The 21604-nt window shown below is 32.4% G+C and overlaps 1 protein-coding gene across 3 annotated transcripts in view; it reads right to left on the bottom strand.

Moving 5' to 3' along the window:
* LOC106072119 (golgin subfamily A member 4-like) overlaps positions 1–21604 on the bottom strand; it is a 26537-nt gene extending 4933 nt beyond the window's left edge. Inside the window, exons 1-23 of one of the 3 annotated variants that reach the window (XM_013232408.2) lie at positions 21339–21604; positions 19673–19837; positions 19208–19471; positions 18256–18303; positions 17082–17237; positions 16169–16324; positions 15446–15568; positions 14870–15004; positions 14605–14743; positions 14023–14201; positions 13589–13708; positions 12932–13111; positions 12568–12828; positions 11821–12057; positions 11450–11602; positions 5267–9527; positions 4992–5122; positions 4378–4575; positions 2534–2661; positions 1821–1977; positions 1271–1339; positions 1017–1139; positions 862–909 (exon numbers count right to left, since the gene is read on the bottom strand). In XM_013232408.2, coding sequence (XP_013087862.2) covers positions 862–909; positions 1017–1139; positions 1271–1339; positions 1821–1977; positions 2534–2661; positions 4378–4575; positions 4992–5122; positions 5267–9527; positions 11450–11602; positions 11821–12057; positions 12568–12828; positions 12932–13111; positions 13589–13708; positions 14023–14201; positions 14605–14743; positions 14870–15004; positions 15446–15568; positions 16169–16324; positions 17082–17237; positions 18256–18303; positions 19208–19471; positions 19673–19837; positions 21339–21422 — 7515 coding nt within the window. In that variant the 5' untranslated portion in view covers positions 21423–21604. The remainder of the gene's footprint in view (positions 1–861; positions 910–1016; positions 1140–1270; positions 1340–1820; positions 1978–2533; positions 2662–4377; positions 4576–4991; positions 5123–5266; positions 9528–11449; positions 11603–11820; positions 12058–12567; positions 12829–12931; positions 13112–13588; positions 13709–14022; positions 14202–14604; positions 14744–14869; positions 15005–15445; positions 15569–16168; positions 16325–17081; positions 17238–18255; positions 18304–19207; positions 19472–19672; positions 19838–21338) is intronic. The other 2 variants (XM_013232407.2, XM_013232409.2) reach the window with 2 other exon arrangements.

Here is a 21604-nt window from a genome sequence, read left to right as displayed (position 1 = left end):
GATAAACTAACAAGGAAAGTTTGATAAACTAACAAGGAAAGTTTGATAAACTAACAAGGAAAGTTAGATAAACTAAAGCACAAAACAAAAGAAGTGGCAAGTCGAAGGAATTGTATATCTCTAGAAAGTCAAAGCTAAATTGCTGAAAATAATAGAGAATGATATGAAAACTATATCTAAAGCTTTAGGAAAAACAAATCTTGATTGCAGAATTTAACAGAGAACAATATTAGAATTATATCTAATCTAGCGACTGTTTAAAAAAAATGAATTACATTTTATTTTGAGCTGAGTGGAATGTGGAGAAAGATTAAATCTCAGACCTTTTAGCTAAGTAAGAAAATGGTCCTCATGTTCTAGGATTTGAAAGAATAAAGGATGACATACTAAGCCTAGGGAGAGCAGGGACATTAGCGGCTTGGTGTTATCATTTGAGCTTCTCAAAAACACTTGTGCCAATGATAGTAGGTATGTATTTCTGCTTTCAACTTAATACTTACACTTACAGGGAGCCAGTGGAATGCCTGCAAGACTGCTGATGCTTTTCAAAAGAAGAGCCCAAAATCTAAATAACTTGCAACTTTGGCCATTTTTTACCATAATAGTTTTAAACAAAATCTTAAATAATATGATCTCCCAATGCAACATATGTTCAAATGAGACCAAAATCTATATCAAATAACTTAAGTCTCTACAAAAGGATATTGCACATGCCCATGATGCACAACTTTCCTATCATAAACATTTAATGTTATAGAAGGTAAACATTTGATATTTTATATACTCTTAAAGTTACATTGAAGACAGCAAATACAGCAAACAAAAACACAAATAATAATTCAATAAACAAAGAAAACTTACCTTAGTTTCTTTGCCCATCATATATTCATAAAGAATGTTTTTTAAGTACTGTGTAAGAGAGAAAAAATAAAGATAATCTTTTGCCAGAAGTATACAGGCAGTCATATAAGTTTAAATGTTTAACTACTAAACAAAATAAACAGAATAGACTGTACCTCAAACTCTGTTGGCTCCCTAAACAAAGCAGAGTCATCATGGTTTGAGTAGGATCCATCAAGACTTAATGGTGGGTCATCATCATCAGGAAGACCTTTAGCTACTCGTTCCATTTTCTCTACCTAAAAATACAAATTTAAAAGGCAAAAAAACAAACTATAAATAACACTTGAAACTACAAGCTTTTCAAGACACAATGAAAATACAGATACAGGGACATAGACAAGGAAACTTGAAATGTATTTGTTAGTACCTTCTTAATTAAATCTCTTTCCTTGATTTTGTATTGGCTTAATTCTCCATTTAAATGATAAACTTGAGCCTAAAAAAAGGTAATGTTATCAGCACACTTTAAAAAACATATATATATATATGTATATATATATATATATATAAATATATATATATATATATACATATATATACATATCAAATATATATATTCTAAATAGATATTCTTATAACCTAGTAAATTTCAATGAGGAAATGGTTCCTGCTACTAATATTAAAGTATGCTCTAACTAACCATACTTAGACAAATACTCTGTGAAGGAAGAAAAAGGTGTTAACACATCTTATAGTGTTTCTCAGTGTTTTCTCCCAGTATCTAGGAGTTTGAGTAGACTTTTCATTGTCAACTAATCACAAATCTACTCCTTTTACTTAGGTACACAGAAAAAAAACTTTCCATATTTACAATCACATTCTACTACAACTACTCCCACTTCTAGTGATACTGATACAGCTAGAAAGTAAGATCTTAATTTAATATACAAATGAATACTATACATAAAAGCTGGTACCTGTAGATCCATATTTTGTAATTCTAGTTCTTGTAATTCTAAAGACATTTCCTGATGTGAAGCCCCAGCACCAAGTTCAGTTGGAGCTGCTACTAAAGGCTTGGGCAATGAGCCTTGACCCATTTCAATCCCACTGTAGGCTTCAGCTAGCTCTAACCTAATGAAAATAAATATAATGTTGAAATAAAATACAAGACCAATGTTGAATATCATAAAAGATTCATTGTGTAGTAAGTGGTCTACTATAACCAATTTAGATATCTATTCTGATGAGTTGTCAAATATTTATCTCTTTCTCTCTGTAATTATATTTTTATTAGTTCCGACAGAATTATTCCTTTTGTCCATTTATAATTCATAAGCCTTTTATGATTGAGCATCAATATCCTTACAACTGTTGTTTGTTATCAGAAAATGTTTTATTTTTGGTTTACAAGTAAAGGCAAATGCATGCTGTTTTTATATAACACAAATTCAACTTTATAAAATAAAAAATTTATTTATTAACGGTCAAATCAACGATGGTATTGTCAATAAGGAGAGAAAGAGTTAAGTTTTTTGTTTGACAAGGCTGTGATGTGCTGATCTACTAATAAAAACAAAATAGCAAAAGCAAGCACATTTAATAGCATTTGGAAATACAAACAAACTGAAACAAGCTAGCAGATTTAGTTCAGACAACTTAACACATTAGCAAACAACTTGATATTTACTTGTGGTTTTGTTTGAGTTGCTCCAACTGTTTGGTAAGGGAGATAACTTGTTCTTGTAAGGATGTTGCATTGCCAGACATACCTTTTTGGAATGCAGTTAATGCAGCTTGATTCTGTTGAATAAGTTCCTATAGAAAAAATGCCCATGTTAGTCACTTACTAAAATATTATAAAATTGTTCACTTATAAAGAAAATTTATTAACTTTTTTTTTGTCCTCCAGTAAAAACTGCTACCTTGCATGATTTGTCTTTGTAAATATCATTTACCTTACAGCATTTTCTATTTAAAACAAAGCTGACCTTAGGCTGATTGTGTCTCACAGGGCCCGGCAATTTACATTTAGCATATCAGTCATGGCTCTTGTCACAGGCTTTTAAAGATGTAGGACTTAAAGGGTTAACATATTTAGTGTATAGAAGTAAATTTAATGAAACCACTGGTGCCTATTGCATTTGCGTTGCTTCCTATGCATTTTGTATAATAAGTGTTGATATAATAATCCAAAAGAGAGGAAATATTGTAATGTTCATTCCCTCTGTCTTCACATTTGTTTTATTAACATCAAGAACTGTTTTAATGCTCAGGACAGAAATACCACAAACTCTTAAAACTTCCATTCTATCTACAATAGTCACACATAGGCAGATTGGTGACATTTTAAAAGCCAGCTAGAACAATTCCAGTAATCCTACAATAGTTAACTCTCTGCAGGGCTTTCTACATAAAATATATGACATCATATTAAACTTAATTTCATTCATGACTTTACTTTATGTAGTGGAATATTGGACTGGTAAGGGGAGAAAACTCAACAGTGTATTTAGTAGAATAGAGAATTTTTTTTGTTGTTTTTGTTGAGGAAATTTGAAAAAAAAAAAACAACCTATGTAAACATTTGTTATCATGTGATTCATATTTTTGACAATAGAATAACTGAAAGTTGTAATAAATTGTTAAGCAATTTTAACAACTTCTTAAAAGATTTAAAAACTTATTTCAATATTTGACCATTATAAGGGGATTAAAAAAATATAGGACATATTAGAAAAGTAAAAAGTAGTTTTCTTTCTACAGCTTTATTTATATGTGATAAATCTTTTTATCAATTGACTACATCATTCCATTCAAGAAACAACAATTATTTACAAAATAACAGATTTAGGTTGAACCTTTTTTTTTTTTACCCTTTCAGTAGTTACATAAGAAACAAAAACAACAGAAGTGCATTTTGAGGAAACGTTTCTGACTGACAAAAAAGATAAAGTTGGTCAGCATGCATTTTTCTGAGAACTTTTCATGGAAAGGTTGACATATAACAATTACTACTCTCAAAGAGATCAAATACAAAAATTAACAGATATCTGTTACATGTAAGATCTTTCTTTATAAACAATTATGTAATTAATGTCCAAGGATCAATAAAACAACAAGAAATCACATTTCAAAGTTTCAACCAAGCAAAGTACTGAAACAAAAAATAATCTGATAACAAAAAACTAGAAAGTGAACAATTTTAAATGTATTAAATAAAGTACAGTGCTGCAGGGAATCTTGGAAGGGCGTAGAGGATAAAGCAAACTGATTTATTGATAAATGGACTATTAAACAAACAAACATTTGGTTTAAATTTGGATAAATCTAATTAATTTTATTTATTAAATCATTTAATTATAAAGTTCTTTTAAAAGCAGCTTTTTTTTTCCTTCAAAATCTAAATGAGTGTATTTGCTTGTGTTTAAGGTGTTTGGAGATGACACAAGAAAACATCTGGAAGAACAAAACTATGTGCAGAGACTTAGCATAACGAGCACACTCAAGCAACACTGGGGGTATGTAACCCACCTTTCTTTCCATATTCCACTCTTTAGTAAGAGCAATTACCTCCTCTTGGTAGACATTCTCCCTTGTCTGAAGGTTTCTTTGGTTTTCTGTTTTCAGCTTCATTTCTAATTCTGTCAAGTTTCTTTCATTACCTTGTTTCAGTAACATTATTTCTGTCTCTAGCTCTTTTATTCTTTGTGATCTTTCAGTATTCAAAGACTTAAAACAAAAAATGTTCAATACTGTTAGATTGTTGAATAAAGAATGATAAGCATTTGATTTTGAGTGATAAAAAAGTATGTAGCTTATGACATGGTAATGAGAAGGTGTTATGTAAAAAAATGTTTTAACAATACAATTATTGGAACAAATAAATTAAAATTAAATTAAAAGCAGTAAGTTGAACCAAATGTTTTAAAATGTATGACAGGAAATTTTTCATGCAATTAGATACACAACAAAAGACTGAAGAGAACAAAAAGAGAAAAGAAACACTTGAAGCTTAATTCTTTTTCCTTTAAACTTGTGATGTATTTTTTTTCCCTCTTACTTTTGACAAGAATCTTTTATAAATGAATGAAACTTTCCTCTTTTTTTTTGTGTAGCAAATGTTAAATAATATAAAAGCTGCCTACCTCAAGTTTAGACTTGTATTCCACATGCAACTCTTGAAGACGTTCATCTCTTTCTAAGAGTTCTTTACGCAACTCTTCAAGGTCTGCTTGATGCTCTTTAAGTAAACCTTGTTCACCTCTTTCACTTTTTTCTGAAATTATCCCAAGTACATTAGAAAGCTAACAGTATGATCTAGTGTTTTTTAGAAATTTAAATCATACAATTTTTAGTGAATTACTCATATACATATGAAAAAAAAAGTACTCTGTATTTATGTTTTCAAAGTTAAACATACCAAGAGCCTCGTGGATTGTTGCTTCAAATTCTCGTTCTTTCTCTGTCAACTGCTGATTACACTCCCTCAACAACTGCTTTAGTTTGGAAGAGTGTTCCCCAGCTTGCTCTTCTAATGCTGCCAAGTGTTTCTTCTCTGCCTCTTCCAGTTTTTCAGACATGAGTCTTTCTAAGGCAGCTCTGTCCTTCTCTTTCTCTAATCTCATAGACTCAATCTGATTCTCTAGCTGACTGAACTCAGTTTGTAATTCAGTAAACTCTTTGGATTTCAGTAGCTCCACTTCTTTATGAGCTTCTTCAAGGCTGTTGATTCTAGCAAGAAGGTCATACTTTTCAGTCTCCACCTTCTTAAGTTTCTCCCTGAGCACTGTCTCTTGGTCACTATAGTTTTCTTCTTTTTTATCCAAGTCTTCCATCAATTTTTCTTTAGATCTTGTCATTTCTTCAAGCTGTGTTTTGATTTCGTGCAATTCTTTGTTGTGAATGCCCACCATTTTCTCACTGGCTGACTGAAGTGCTGAGATCTCTGACTTGGAAGCAGTTAAATCACTTTCTAGTTTGGAGATGATGTCTTGGAGCTGACTCACTGATGCATTCTTCTCATCCTGAAGCTGCTTTTTAACCTGAGATATGTAGGCTTCTGCCTTCTTCTTGTATTCGGCTACCTTGTTACTGCTTTGAGATTCCATCTTTGATGTTATCTCTGACAGTTCTTTGGAATGTGAAGACTGCAAGTCATTAAACTTTAACTCCCAATCATCTTTTCTGGAGTTTGCTTGCTGCAATTCCACCCTAATGGACTCAATTTCAGCTTTATATTTTTCACACTGTGACTGGACCTCATGCACTTTTAGTAGTACTTTGTTTTTCTCTTCTTCCAAATTAGACACTTTCAATAGGAGTTGCTGCTGCTCTGATTTTAAATGTTCTGTCTCTGAGTGCTCATGATTAGCAGACTGAACTTTATTTTCTAACTCTACACAAGTATTTTGTGCTTGATGTAGTAAACTATTGGTTTTGTCAAGTAAAGATTCAAGTTGAACACATTTTTCACGTTGATTGCTCATTTCTATGCCCAAGTCTGCAATATGCTTTGTTTTTTCTTCTAGTTGTACCTCCAGCTGTCTGTATTTATCACTTGTATCTTTTATTTCTGATTGAAGGTTGGACACAATCTCAGTTTTTTCCTGCAATTCTAATTCAAACTTGTTTCTTGTTATAATTTTTTCCTTTTCCAACTCTCCTACTGTTGTTTCTAAATTTGCAATGATATTTTTATTGTTTTCTAATAAATTATTTTGCTCTGTATTTTGATCAATAATCCTCTGAAGTTCATTTTCTTTATCTTTTAATGTGTCCTCTGCCTGAATCAAAGATTCCTTCGTCAACTGATAATTGCTTTGTGCTTCATTAAGAGCTGTTTGCAAAGATGTTTCAGTTTCTTTTCTATCTGTTGCCAACTTGGTCAGCTCACTGTCTTTAAGTGTCAAGGTTTCATTCAGTTCTTTGACTTTATGTTCCAGATCAACAATGGTATCATGAGACAAACCAGAATTTTCCTCCAGTTGTAGCAGCCTTGTGTTTGCTCTTGTCAATTCAGAATGGATTTCATCTTTAGCTGCCTTCTCTAGCCTCAAGTTGGTTTCCAGATCCTCAATGGTTGACTTAGCCTGCCCCTGAATCTCCTTTAACTTCACCACATATTTCTGCTTTAAGTCTTTCTTTGACAGCTCTGCCTCATGTCTGACAGTCTGGAGCTCTTGCTGGTGGGCTTGCAGCTGAGCAAAGAGTTTCTCCTCACTCTCAGCTACTTTTTGCTGGAGGTTTGATTGAAGCTCATTGGAGGAAAGTTCTGCTTGCTTTTGTGATTCATGCAGCTGTTGCTTCAGAAAATTTACTTGCTCTTTTAGGGAAGTTTCTTGATTTTCCATTTCCAACAGCTTTGCCTGACTGTGACTTTGAATATCTTGAAGTTTTTCAGATATCACATCATTTTTTTGTTGCCATTCTAATTCTTTGGACGTGAAACTAGAAAGCTGCTCTTCATAACATTTCTTCAACTCTTGTATTTCTAATGAACTCAGCTCTTTTATATTAGACAAGTCTTGTTCTTTCTGGGATAATTGACTGTTTATTGTGCCAAGATCTTCATGTAACTGTTGAATTTGTGAATTGAGATTGTTAATTTGAGAATCTTTCTCACTACACGTGGCTGCTAATGACTGATCTAAATTTCTTAAAGCCTCCTCTTTTTCTTGCAATTTATCATTAATAGCTTTTAACATTTCTTCTATGGAAGAATTTTCTATCTGAAGCTGAGACAACTTTTGATTGGTTTCAATGATCAGCATATCTTTCTCTTCAAATTCTAACCTATGTTTATCTTGGAGCTCTTCCAGCTGCTTCTTTAGATTTGCATTTTGAACACTGCATTCCTCTAGCTCTTCAGTTTTCAGATTAAGCTGCTTCTGAAGATATTCATGTTCAGCTGAAATTGTGCCTGCCATGGAATCTAATTTAGCAGCCTTTTTCTGAAGTTCTTCTGACAGAAGCAATATTTGAGTTTCCTTTGCAGCAGCTTCAAACTGAAGATTATTATGTAATTTTTCAATTTCTAACTGTTTATCACAGATATTTTTATTCAATAGCTCTAACTCATTTTTACATAGAGTAGAGACATTTATCTCTGTGGCATATTTTTCTTGCAGGTCTTCAAGTTGGGATTGAACATCACGAAGCTGTGAATGAGACGAATCTAATTGTACTAGCAGCTCTTTGGATTGATTTTCATATTCATCTAATTTTAACTGCAGTTGACTGACAACATTTTGGTGTTCATCAGAAATAACTTTGATCTGTTGACTGTGTGTTTCAACAAGGGCTTGATACCTGGAATCCAATTCAGATTTCATTTCTGACAAGGCTAACTCCTGATTTTGTTGAAGGTTTGCAATCTGTTCTTCTTTTAACTTTTCAAATGATTTATGCATGTCTTCCATGCCAAGATCTTTCTGAGATGTCAAATTCCTCATCTGTTCTTCAAACTGACTATCTTTATCTCTTAATTTTCCCTCATAACGTTCCTTTAGTTTATTCAATGTTTCCTTATACTTGGACTGCTTTTGTTCAAACTGTACCTTGAAAGAATCCTCCAGAGATTTCATTTCACTTCTCAATGAACTCATTTTCTCTTCATAACTTCTTTCAAGTTGCAGTTTATCTTCTCTACTAGCAGATGTGAACTCTTCAAGCTCCTTAACCTTCAACTGCAATTGCTCTGTCAGAGAGTCTTTCATTTCCTTAAGGCCTTTGACTTTGGCATTAGCTTCAGCTTTGAGTTTTTCCAATGTCTTCATTAGGTTTCCCTCAGAGCTGGTCTTCTTCTGAAGCTCATTAGTCAGTTCTTCTGTCTTTTCTTCCAATGATTTACTGTAACTCATATTGTCATCAATGACAGAACGCAGGGCAACAATCTCATCACTTTTGGACACCAGAACCTTGTTGAGTTCTTCAATCTCATTTTTCATAGAGGTAATCTGAGCTGCTAGCTCACTGGCAGTGATCTCAAGGTTCTGCTTTTCAGCTTCTGCCTTCTCCATTAAAGTTTGGTGACTTTCATATAATTTCTCATTCAGCTCTTCCTTAGATCTTTTCAAATCTTCTACAATATTCTCCAGGCTGGTTAACTTTTCTTCAAGTCTGCACTTTTCAGTCTCAACAACATTCTGACAAGTCTCCAGGCTTCGAATGACATCCTGCAACTGACATACTTGATTTTCTGAGGCTATATATTTGGATTCCAGACTTTCCCTTTCAGAAGATGCATTCTTTAAGAGCTCATCATAAAGCTTTTCCAGTTCTTGTATCTTTTCTTCTCTGCTGTCTGCAGACTTGACCAAAGTTTCATGTTCTCCCTCTAAAAACTTGATCTTCTCTTCATACTCCCTCAAAACAATAGAGTTTGCATTTGTCTTTTCCAGCTCAGAGACCTTCATCTGATAGTCCTCTAACAGCTTGACCTTATCTGTGTGGCACAGAGAGAGCTGAACTTGTGTGGAGGTCAGCTCTTCCCTTACTGCAGATAACTCCTGGCATAAAATCTCCCCCTGGCTGGATAAATTGGTTACCCTCTCTTCAAGATTTAGAATTTGATTGGACAATTCAGCTTCCTTAGTTTTGTATGTGTTCAGTTGTTGAGTTAACTCTTCTTTCTCAGCATCTAGCTTGGCCGTCATCTCTGACTCTCCTTGGAAAGCTTCCACCTAATATAAAGGAAAATGAGTAAATTAAATTATATAATTTATGGTAATAGCCAAAAGAATGATAGTGGGTCCATGAAGTGACTGTTGATGCAAAATAGATTAAAAAGGAACCATTTGTGGTTTTAAAGTTTTGCTTGATAAATAATATCTTTACTGTCGGTATGGGGTATACACTTTTGTAAATGTAGAATTAGAACACTGAATGACTATTTGCATTTCTATAGGATTTGTAGCTTTTTTTTGTTCTCCTACTTAAATCCCTATACAGCCTCAAACCCAGAAGCCAATAGATCAGTGATTCCCAAAGTGGTCTATATAGACCCCCAGAGGTCTAGGAGTACTTCCAAGGGGTTTACGAATGTAAAAACATAAATTGGGTGTCTATGAGATGTCCACAGAGGTCTACGATAATAGATTTCATTTAACCAGGTCATTTTTTTTATTTTTACATCTCATTAATGTAACTCTTTCATACACTAATGTGTGATTTGCACCTTAGTTAACTATTTCAATATTCATCCTGTTATTTAAACGAAAAATTGTTGTATTCAATTTCAATACTTATTTAAATAGTTAAATTTTGTCTACATGTAACTATTATAATGTTTAACAAAAAGAAATGTAGATTTTATTTTAAATTGGGATTCATTCCTTTCTTGTCAAACAAGCGGTTGCCAATTGCCTTTTCTTATGATGATATGAAACCAATAACGCTGGAGGATCATTTGAGACAATGTCACCCTGACAAAATATAGATAACATTTGAAAAACTTTCGAACACTCAAAGATAAAGTTCAGAATATACCCACAAAATCTCTTTTCGACATCATGTAGAGATGATGGTTTGTGAGCGTCTTATAATATCTCTTTACTTAAAGGAAAATATGGAAAACATTATAGATAAAAGTGATTTTACCGGCCATTGTAGTTTTAAAAATTGTTTTACACAAACCTTCATCTGATATTATTAAAATAATTTCTTTACGCAACAATACAGTTCAAAGGCACATCAGTGGTAGGAGTTATATAAATTAAACTCTTAATTCTTTACAAACGACATATACAGTTTGGGATCAGCGGCGCCACAGGCTCTGACAGGGTGTAGCACTGTGTGGTGCAAACTGCCGGCTCCATATTTTACCTCAGGCTTGACCCCGAAACCTTTCCCATGTTTGGATTAGGCTGCAAGGCAGCAGAGGTTTGAATTCAGTTTTCCTTCTGCTAGGTGGGTAGCAAGCCAAGGCTAATGAGTCCCTCCTGCCCAAAGCTTACTGGTTTAGGCGACAGTTACTCGCTTTCGCCTCTTCTTCTGTTAGTGAAAACAGTCCCAGGGGACTAATATTTGAGCCATGCGTGAAAGATCAAGAAATGCACGAGAAGCTGCTCGTTGCGAAAACTTTTCCAATGATGCATAAGAGAAATTAATTAATATTTAATGTTTGAAGGACTACTTAATATATCAACAAATTCCTATATGAACATAATATCCATTACAACGAATGATACACCGCAAAAATATTTTTTTTAGTATGTTTTGGTGATTCCAGCAATACAAATTAATTGTTATTTTAATTGGTTTAAATTTGAATTTTATCAATTAAAAAGATCTCAATACATTTTTGTTAGGCTTTATATTACTTTTTCACTCTTCAGCCCACTACAGTTAGAAATTAGTTTTTAAAAATGTTGATGACTTTGTAAAAATTTGCAAGTTAAGCAGGGGGTCTACGAAAACCCGGAAGCATGGCAAGGGGTATACGAGACGAAAAGGTTTGGGAACCACTGCAATAGATACTCATCCTTTATCTATTAAACTACTGCAATAAGGAAGGTGTTGTTTTTTTTTAAATGTTAGTTAGGATTGAAAATGGACAGTTTGAAAGTAAAGTGTGTCAAATACAACTAATGAAATATCATGTGACCTGTTTTTTGAAATGATTGTTTTCTTCTTGAACTTGCAGCACCATTTGGTCATGTTCTTGTTGTTTGAGCTTCAACTCTGACTGTGCATCTTCCAGCTGCTGCCGGAGTCTGTCATTTTCTTCTCCTCTCCCATTGATTGCAGCATACAATTCCTTTCATCAAAAAACAGTGAAGTTATAGTGTATCAAAACCATTGTATATATATAATAATTTTAGTGAGTTAACCCAGATATTTCTACTATATTTTGAATATCTATTATTTATTTGTTAGATGTAACTAACAGATGATTTCATTAGCTAATATTGTAAATACATTTCTTTTTAACACCAATAGATGTATTCAGTATAAAAATTAAATTGCATTTAATACCTCAACTTGAGATTTGTTTTCCTGAGCATTGGAACTAAGTTCAGACTGAACACTTTCCAAACGTTGCTCTGTTTCTGTAAGTTTTGTTTTTGTCTCACTGTACATTGTCTTCAGTTCTTCCAACAGTTGAGATGTTTCTTCTAATTGTGTCTTAATCCTAGACAGTTCTTGATCCTTTTCAGATTTCAATGATTCCACTTGAGAATTGTACAATGTCTCTGTTTCTTTGTTGAACTCCTATTCAGCAGATATTTAAATCAGATTTTATATGGAAAAGGTTGTGTTGACCTGAATTCATTTTAAATATTTTCTATTATAGCTTGTTTACTATTATCCATGATCAAACCACAAAAGTTTTTTTATTTTAAAATACCTATTGAATGAATTTAATTGGAAATACTTAGAGATATTTGATAAAACATTCATCCTCTCAAGACTACAGAAATTATTTAAAATAATCCCACAATAGAGCCTTGTTAAGTAAATAGTTCTTTTACTGTGTGTATCCTGGAGGTGGGGGAGTTGAACATGAAACAAAAATTATTATTAAGACATTCGGCAACCACCCTTTTTTTCATAAGCAAATTTTTTTTTTATAAAAAAAAAAAATATTGTTTTACCAACTCTAGTGACCAAAATATGATGAGAAACCATTTAAGCTTTTTATACTTAAAACCCTTTAAGAATAAATATCTAATTTTATCAAATAGTTCAATGAAGAATATTTCTACCTAATTATAGATATACCTGAACATTTTGTTCTAGTCTGTCTTTGAGAGTCTGCATTTCATTAGCATGATCCAGACTTGCAGCTTCCAAATCTTCTTTGAAGGACTGATTCAGTTTAACTCTTTCTTCCTCAAGAGCTACCTGGTGTTGCAAATTTAAAGTCTCAATTTTTTTCTCATTATCTTCCATCTCTTTCTTCAGCATCGACTGCAGCTGTAAAATTTGTTGCTCTGTGTCTTCTTGAAATTTACTTAGCTTGTTATTCAATTCTATCTTCTCCTGATAATTTAGAGGAAAATGTTTAATTAACATTTTGATACTATAGTGATAAAAAAAAAACAAGTAGCTTGCTGATTTCATTTCACAAAAAAAACAGACTTACAGAGACCAGCTCTTCAATTCGCCTTAACAGTTCATCTTTCTGCTCATCCAGACCAGACACAGCAGCCATTTTCTGAAGCTCTCTTTCTTCCACAGCCAATTTCACCTCCTCCTCTTTCTCTACTAGTTTTTGTCTGACTTCTGCTTGCATTGTGTTTAAAGCAATTTCCTTCTCTCGCTCCTAAGTGATGAACAGAAACTAACATTTAGCACACGCCTATGTCATAAAAACTTTACTGGATTGGAAAAGCAAGAATGTCAGTCAAACAGATATGTGATTGTCCATGACAGTAGAGACAGTGGTACTAGACTACTAGAAAGGCTTAACAATGATTTCAAGACAAGATGACCAAGAAAAAGTTTTAAGAAACTGATTATCCTAACCAGCCCTGACACAGTGACAAACTGCAACACCAGTGAAATAAAATCACAATGAAAAATTATGCTAAGTTGGAAAAGATAAATCTTGATAAGATAACAATATTTATAAGATAGTAGTAGTTATAAGACAACAATTATTATAATACATTTATTGTTCCTTTTAAAATTGTATTTTCATACAGTAAGCTCTATCAGAGAATAAAAAAAAAACTGAACATAAATTAATTCAAGCACAAATATTAAATCATCCAACAGCAAAGCCTAGAGTGACTCTTACTTTAGACAACAAGATTTCATTATGAGCCTTTTCTAGAGCTGTCACTTTTTCATTCCACATTTGATCTCTTTCTTCCAAAGCAGCTGACAGCTTCTCTTGAAGTGCCTTCTCTGATTCTTGCTAAAAAAAACACAACAACACAACTTTTGTTGAATGTTCATATGATTTTTTGTTTACTTTAGTGACAAACTGTTTAATAAACCTCAGCTAATGTACTTTGAATTTTATGTCCAAAAGCTTTCTCATCTGGTTTAGAATATTTAGTATCTTAATGTCTTGAGTAAGGTCAGAAAACTAGTAAAAGTACATTACCAATTATATCAAATGGATATGATGTACCTAGCATGATTGTGATGTAAAAGTTCTCAAATGTATCAACAAAAATGTAGATTTAGAAATAGACTTTAGGTACTTATTGATGTAGAAAAATAAACCTGCATAACACTGAAGGCTTCAGCTTTTCCTCGCTTGAGATCACTAAGCATTTTTTCTTTTTCTTCTTCCATATTTTGCTCTGCAAGACGTAACCTTTCCTCAGCCTGCTCTATAGCATGCAATTTATCCTCTTTGAGTTTCTTCATGATCTCCCTTGCCTTGTCAAGCTGTTCCTTATCTTAAAGTAATAGGCATTTGGTAGTTTGGTTATTTTTTTTAAATTGTTAATAATACTTAACATAAAGTGATTCTTAAAATTGCAGAAGAGAGAATCACTCATTGAACATTAAATATTATTTTAAACTGTATACAATATTGCACTCTCCCTAAAACATGAAACTCAAGGGCTAAACCTGGTAAATGTATTCCACATTATAACTAGATTGATATTTTCTTTACTCTGTACTCTACCAAGTCTTACATGCACTTTTAAGAAGAGATTAAAAAAAACAACAAAAAAAAAACAGAACAATAGTCTCTATCCAATTAATCAATTTAATAAATTAAAATTAATACCCCTAATATTAATTATTAGATTTTAAAGATTTTACTAACTTCACCAATGAATTATTAATTCTTACTAGTTTTCTTTAAACTATCAACTTCATTTTCCAGTTTCTCCATTTCAACTTTGATGTTATTATTTTCAACTAGAAGTTTATGATTTTGTGTCTTGACATTCTCCAGTTCAGCATCATGCTTTTCCATCTCTTCATGAACCTGTTATAAACAAAACAAAATAAAAAAAATGAATCATATAATTTTTTTTTTAGCATGTGCCTAACATTATTGTTAAACACTAATAAACATTTTTTTTAAGAACAATGAAAAGAATTAATGCTTTACCTGTTGCTTCACAGAGGCTATTGCAACTTCTCGATCTGACTCCAGCTGCTCAATGACTTTCTTAGCTTCTTGAATCTGGTTTTGTAGTTTAGCCAACTGCTCTGGTGACTGGTGCAAATTGGTTTGACTTCCACTCTAAAAGGTTAAAAAAAAAAAGTTTCATTATCACTTCTGTTGTTTCAACAGGAAAAATGTCTTCTATTTTAACTTGTGTTACTGTATTTATTACTATGAACTAATGACTGGCTGTAACTCAGGATATTATACAAAATTATTAAAAGTTGTCCATTGATCATGATGCCACTAATGACTTGCTGTAACTCAGGATATCATACAAAATTATTAAACAGTTGCTACTTTATGGAATTGTACAACATATTTATGTTTTTGTTTTCAAGTGAAGTCTGTCAAGAGTGTGTGATAGTATAATAATACTTGACTACAGGATGAGTTGTAGACAGTATCCTTTATACTTATCATAATCAAGAAACCCAATCTGATTACAATAAAACACTAACATTTAACTCCTTAGTAGTATATTTTCTACAACAAATAGAGATTTAAAAAGTAAATTACCTTAGAACTTAATTCAAGTTTGCCTAATAAGTCTTGCTTGTCGTGTGATAGCTGAGTAACTTTTTCTTTATATGTTGTGATGGTTTCCTTACATTTCTGAAGTAGTCCATCTTGTCGTTTTATCTGCAGGTGAAAGCAAAAACATTTCAGAATGATTTCCTACAAATTAGCCTTCATTTACATCACATCTCATGGGTAGGATTAGAATCAAATGAAGAAACTAAGTACTGATAGGGTGATAATTTTATACATTATCAAGTATTAATATTTTCATACTTGTAGAAAATTCTTATTTTTAAATCTTATTTCATATATTATTGTCAGAAAAATGGGAATAGCATCCATGTTCCATGATGTTAGTAGTAATGAAGTTAGTACTTATTGGAGGGAAGTTACTTGGAAGCTGTAAAGAATCAAGTGACCAATAAAAGTTGATTGTTAAAAGCTATATTACATATTCTTAAAGGATTTTTGTTGGCGTGTTACTCAGAAAATAAATGTATATGCCAATTCTGGAGGTATTGAGTATTTTATGAAAGCCATCTTGTCCCCAAGAAAAGCATTTGAAATAGCATTAACCATTATTTCACACCACACCCCTTTAAATTAAAATCCAATAATAAGTGTTTCCATTTTGTAATTTAATTAATCATTTCAATAGTAATCAAACATTTGTCACATAAAATTTTTTTTTAAGTATAAAAGTTAGTAAAAAATAACTACCTTTGATTTTAATAACTCTATCTCTTCATTCTGAGAAATTTTAGCCTTAGGTTCTCCGCCAGAAGATGGAGGAGGTGCCTCTGCTTTAGCTTGTGTGATGACTAGCTTGGTTTGGAGTTCTTCTGGAATATCTTTACCTTCTTTAAGAAGTTTAAGCTGCGGGATAATTAAAATGTATTAGCTTTGTGAAATAATTTGAATCATAAACTTGAGTGATTTAATTACTTCTAATCCAAAGAATTAGACACACCTAAACCTTTTTGCTATTCTAATAATTAATGTACAAAAGATATCAGGGGTGGGCAACCTTTTTCTATGAAGGGCCCATAGAAATTTTTTTTTTGGTATGGAGGGGAAGCATATTTATATAGTGTGTGCATATGTGAACTTATAATTACAAATAAGGAAAATATTCATACTGTAGTATAAATATAGCCCTACATTTAATCTTTACACGTCAAATATAAAAGTTACAACAAATTTTAGCAATCTCTGAGCTTATTTTACTAATAACTTCTTACTTCATTATTTATTTTTTTTACACCACAATTTTCATAACAAATGTACATTGTACTTAATGTGAAGATTTAACTTTAACATACATGTAAAATGTTTCTGAACTGTGAAATTAACTAGTTGTTTTTCTATGACTGCTTTCACAGATTTGTGTGGACCCAAATAATGTCAAATGTTTATAAAGTGTGGAAATGCTGCTTAAGTCATAGGTCCACCTTTCAGCAAAAATAAATTACAACTGCTCATCCCTGTTTTAGAGATGTTTCTTTTGAAAATACAAATAGCCAATGTTTGAAGTCCCATAGCATGCATTTAAATTATAAATTAACCTGTTTTCTAAATCTTTAACCTAAAATGAGAACTAGAAACATTTATTTAAACCCCTTTGTAAACTTACTTGCATATTAAGTACTTTTACATATTCATCTTTTTCCTCCAGCAATAGTCTATAATTATCCTCAAGATCTCTTTTTGCTAGCTGATCTAGCTGAATCTGTTCTCTTAGCTCAGACATTCTGCGGAATGCTCTGTCTTGACACTGTGCCATTGTTGACTGTGAAGAATGTTTATGAAATAATGAACAATATTTCAATAAATTTAAAATAAATTTTCTTCTTCTTTATCGTTCTCATTGTTATGTTGGAGTGTTCATATGACTAGACCAATACATGAGATGAACTGCGCAGTGGTTTCCAAATCAGGGAGCTCTCCATATAGTTTTCTTTCTATTGGGGTGATTTGGGGCCAATGTCTTATACGGGCCTCTTGGTAGAGAGAGCAGTTTTGGAGGACGTGGTCGGCATTTTCTGGTGATACTCCACATGGGCAGATTTCACTGGTTCCAATTTTGAGCTTCCGGAACATGTGTTGTCGCATTCTGTTGTGTCCGGTCCTGAGTCGAAAAATTAGACGTTGGTCTTGTCGGGATAGCTTATAGTAAGCGTCATCTTTCTTGTGATTTGGATGAGAGCTCGCCCATTTCTCATTTATTTTATCTACAATTAATTTCTTCATTTCTTCTGGATAGAGTGCAGAGTTTACTTGTGAGTTTGTTCTCCCACTCTTGGCGAGTGTGTCAGCCTTCTCATTTCCTGCTTGGGGGAGCTACTACCTTCTACCAAGCGCGTCCCCAGGTGGCGGATAGGGGAAAGACCCTTAGATATAAGGGTTAGCTGTGAATAGCAAATAAACAGCCGTGGACCAACTGGTTTGCAGTCATGGAGGATGAGGTGAAGTATTCCAGTGGTAAGAATATTTACTAAAAACATCTCAGAAATCCAGGGAAATGATTGCAAAAAGCGAGTATAGGGTGCTCTAACTCTAAACCCGGGTAGATGAAACCCGTTAGCTAGGGATAGCAGTTCATCTAGGAGAGAAAACTCTGAAAATAAACACCTGCTGCCTTGCAGATGATCTTGGATGATCAAAGGCTATGGGAGCACACCCAGAAAGAAAAGCAGGCTAAAGTCGGAGTCAATGGGCTTCCTGGCGCATAACACATTGACAACCAACCTCATCCTCATCTTAAAATAAATGAAAAAATACATTTATAAGCTACACAACAATCTTACCTTCAATTTTTCTCTTTCCTGTATCATATCTTTATAGGCCACTGCCAGCTAAGAAAGAAAAATAAATATAAAATAATTAAATGATTTTGCCATTTAAATTAAGTATTTAGGAATAGGTAGTTTTAAATTACTTGTTATTCAAAATGTTAACATTACCAGAGCTTTATCCCTAAATGTTACTGCCCCCCTATGTTTGAGTCCCTGAGGGTGATGCTATCCTTTTTTTACTATTGATCTAGCTCTAAATCTAATTAATTTCAAGAGCTTTCATTGTCTCTGTCAAATGAATAAAATATTATTCTTGATAAAATTCTTACTCCTAAGAGACTAAATCAGCCAAAATATCTTTAGGCTTGTGAAAAGGCTAGCTATATGATTAGCATGCTTGTTCATCAACATTTCAAATTTTCAGAAAATTTTCGCATTGAAGCACACTAAGTCCATTCAAACCTACAGGGGCAGACATCTGTAATGGTTAACCATGCTTTTCATGTATGGTTGAGTTTTTTTTTAAAATTCTGATGCATTTTTATCATGTACCAAGCAATTACTGAAAAATGTGTATAGTGGCATAGCACCATTTTGAAAATTACAGAAAAATTGGTACAGTGTTCTGGTAGAGTTAATATATCATAAAATGTCCCAATGTCTATAAACTAGTCTAGATAAAATTTATCCACCAAAGTCGCCTCCAAATCAATGTAAATGAATAGATTATTGAAAACAGAGGCCTTTTATTTAAAAAATTATAAGTGAATGAAGAGTTAAAACAATCAGAAATGTTTGCTTCAATGTAAAGTAAACATTTGGCTAATGCCAATACTTTCTGTTTATTTTAAACGCTAGGTAGATAGTACTACTTTATTCTATTAGTAAGATTTAAGTATGTCACAATGTTTCTATCTAAATTGAAATTTTTGTCAAAAACAAAAAAAGAATTTCCCCAACCTACCTCCATAAATTTAGATTTGTATTTGAAAGCTCTCCTCTCAAAGCGTTTAACAAATGCATAAAGATCTTCTTTAGATACTGAAGATAAATTAACAGAAGTCTCCTCCATTTCACTTTCTACATCTGAAGGCATGTAATAGCTATGAGAGAAACTGACGCTGGGAAAAAAAGAACTGTCACTTGTCATAGAGCTGATAGAGGATGTACGTGACCTTCCACCCTTAGGAGTTTCATCACCTCGTAATGAGCTCATGTCTGAAGCTGTCTGTTAAAATATGACCCAAAAACATATTATATATATATAAAATTTGGTTTGAATGTTCAACGTTTCACTAAATCAAAGTAATATGTAATATGTAATATATATATATATATATATATATATATATATAATGATCGTTAAGTGGATAGAATTTGACTTTATTAATAGGATTTGAGTCAAGGTATATTAATGATAAATGTTTACCTCGTAACTAGTGGAATCAAACAATGGAATATCAACAAGTTGACCTATTGCTACATTAGAGCCTGAGTCATTAGGAAGTTTTTCTGCTTGGTTTCCATTCTTTTGTGGAGTGCTTTCAGCAACAGGTCTACCAATAGATTCTGTTGAAGCATTCTTTTCATCTCCCTTAAAAAAAAATAAAATATAATAATAAACAAATTATTTAATGTAAAATATTTTAATAAAAATTGTACTTTTTGTTCAATTCAAATAATAACATATATATATATTATATATGTAATATTTAGATTTATAGAATCTAATCTACGATATACGAACTAGACACTTTTTACAGAGAATGATATAGATTTAGTAAAAATAAAAAAAGGAAATGTAATATATATATATACATTTTTGTAGAAATGGTTGCTAGTTGAATATTATACAAAACTACAAAACCAAAAAAAACAAAAAACAAATTATCTTTTTATTGAAAAGAAACAAAAACTAAATCAGGTAAATTGATAAAAGTCTGTAATAGTAGTAGACTGTCACTTAGTTTACTGGACAAATTGAAGCTGGTTGTATGGCATCATGGTAATGATTATATCTAGGTTCTATTATTTCTATGTGCTCTGGACTGTTGACTCAATGGTTCTGGGTTCATATCCTGCCTGCCTCCCCTCCCCCCTCCAGTCCTGCAGAAAGTTAGAGCTTGGTTCTGGATTTTGGATGTAATAAAATCTTCCATTCTAATTCTAGTAATTTCTAGATTCTACACCTTGATGATGATGTCTTTAACTTGATCTACACAGATCTATGATGTACTAGATCTCGAAGGATTTAGAAAGATAAACTATGAAAATTCTAGATCCCCTACTAGAGTCTAGATTTAGATCTAGATCTAATCTTATCTTATATAATACAGACATTTCTTCATAAAAGAAGATGATTACGTTGTACGCGTCATGCATTTAGTCATGCATGTTAACCAATGACTTAAATTCTGCCAAGACCGAGTCATTGGTTTTCCTGGCTAGCTCAGGCAACCCATTCCATGCTCTAATAGCACTAGATAGAGGGAAGAAGGACCATTTGTACAAATGTGTTAGAGTTCTAGCATATATATAGAACAAGAAATGTGCCTTTATCCTTGTGTCTTTCTGAGTATTTTATTAGATTTTATTTTTGTATTTGAAGATTCTGGTTCAGTGTTTTATGTATAATACTATAATTGCTACTTTACTTTTGAGTCTTTCTCCTGAATGTGAAGGTTTTCTTATTTTAGTGATTTTATTAAAGGTGTTGTGAAATGTGAATATTCCTTTGTTATGAATCTCACTGCTCTATTTTATGTCTGTTCCAGTTTCTTAATATTTTGAATTTGAGTTGAGGGGTCCCAAACACAGGATGCATATAGACTAAAGAATCTATGATATTCTTCATTTTATTGGCCTAACGCCACTATAATGTTAACCGAGGCCGAGGTTAAATATTAAATAACATTTTAGTTTTATATAAATATAAATAATAAATGTTCTTTTTAATATAAATTTCTTTTAATAAACCCTAATGCTTTGTTTGATTTTTCGATACCGAATCTGAATCTATCATCCAGGAGTCTAGATCTAGCTCTAGATTCTACGCTTCTTTTCACTTTCACTTTGTTTATAAAGTTTATTCTTACTTTTGCTGCAGCCGCTAATCCGGATACTGCAGCTTTCGATTGAGCTACTCCTTGCTCTAACTTCTTTTTTAAATTTTTGAACATGATTAGAATCTCAATCTATAGTTTCAGTGAAATTTGGAGGATTATAGCAGAAACTACTCTATGATTGCAAGATCTAATCCAACTTAATTTATTTAAGTGTAAGCAGTTGATTATCACAAAGCTTATTTTAGTTATTCTCAGACACGTCTCAGTGCACTCTCCTTTAATGAAAACAATTAATG

This window comes from Biomphalaria glabrata, chromosome 1, assembly GCF_947242115.1.
Source record: "Biomphalaria glabrata chromosome 1, xgBioGlab47.1, whole genome shotgun sequence".
NCBI classification, from domain to species: Eukaryota; Metazoa; Mollusca; class Gastropoda; family Planorbidae; genus Biomphalaria; species Biomphalaria glabrata.
This window is presented reverse-complemented; position numbering and strand designations above follow the sequence as displayed.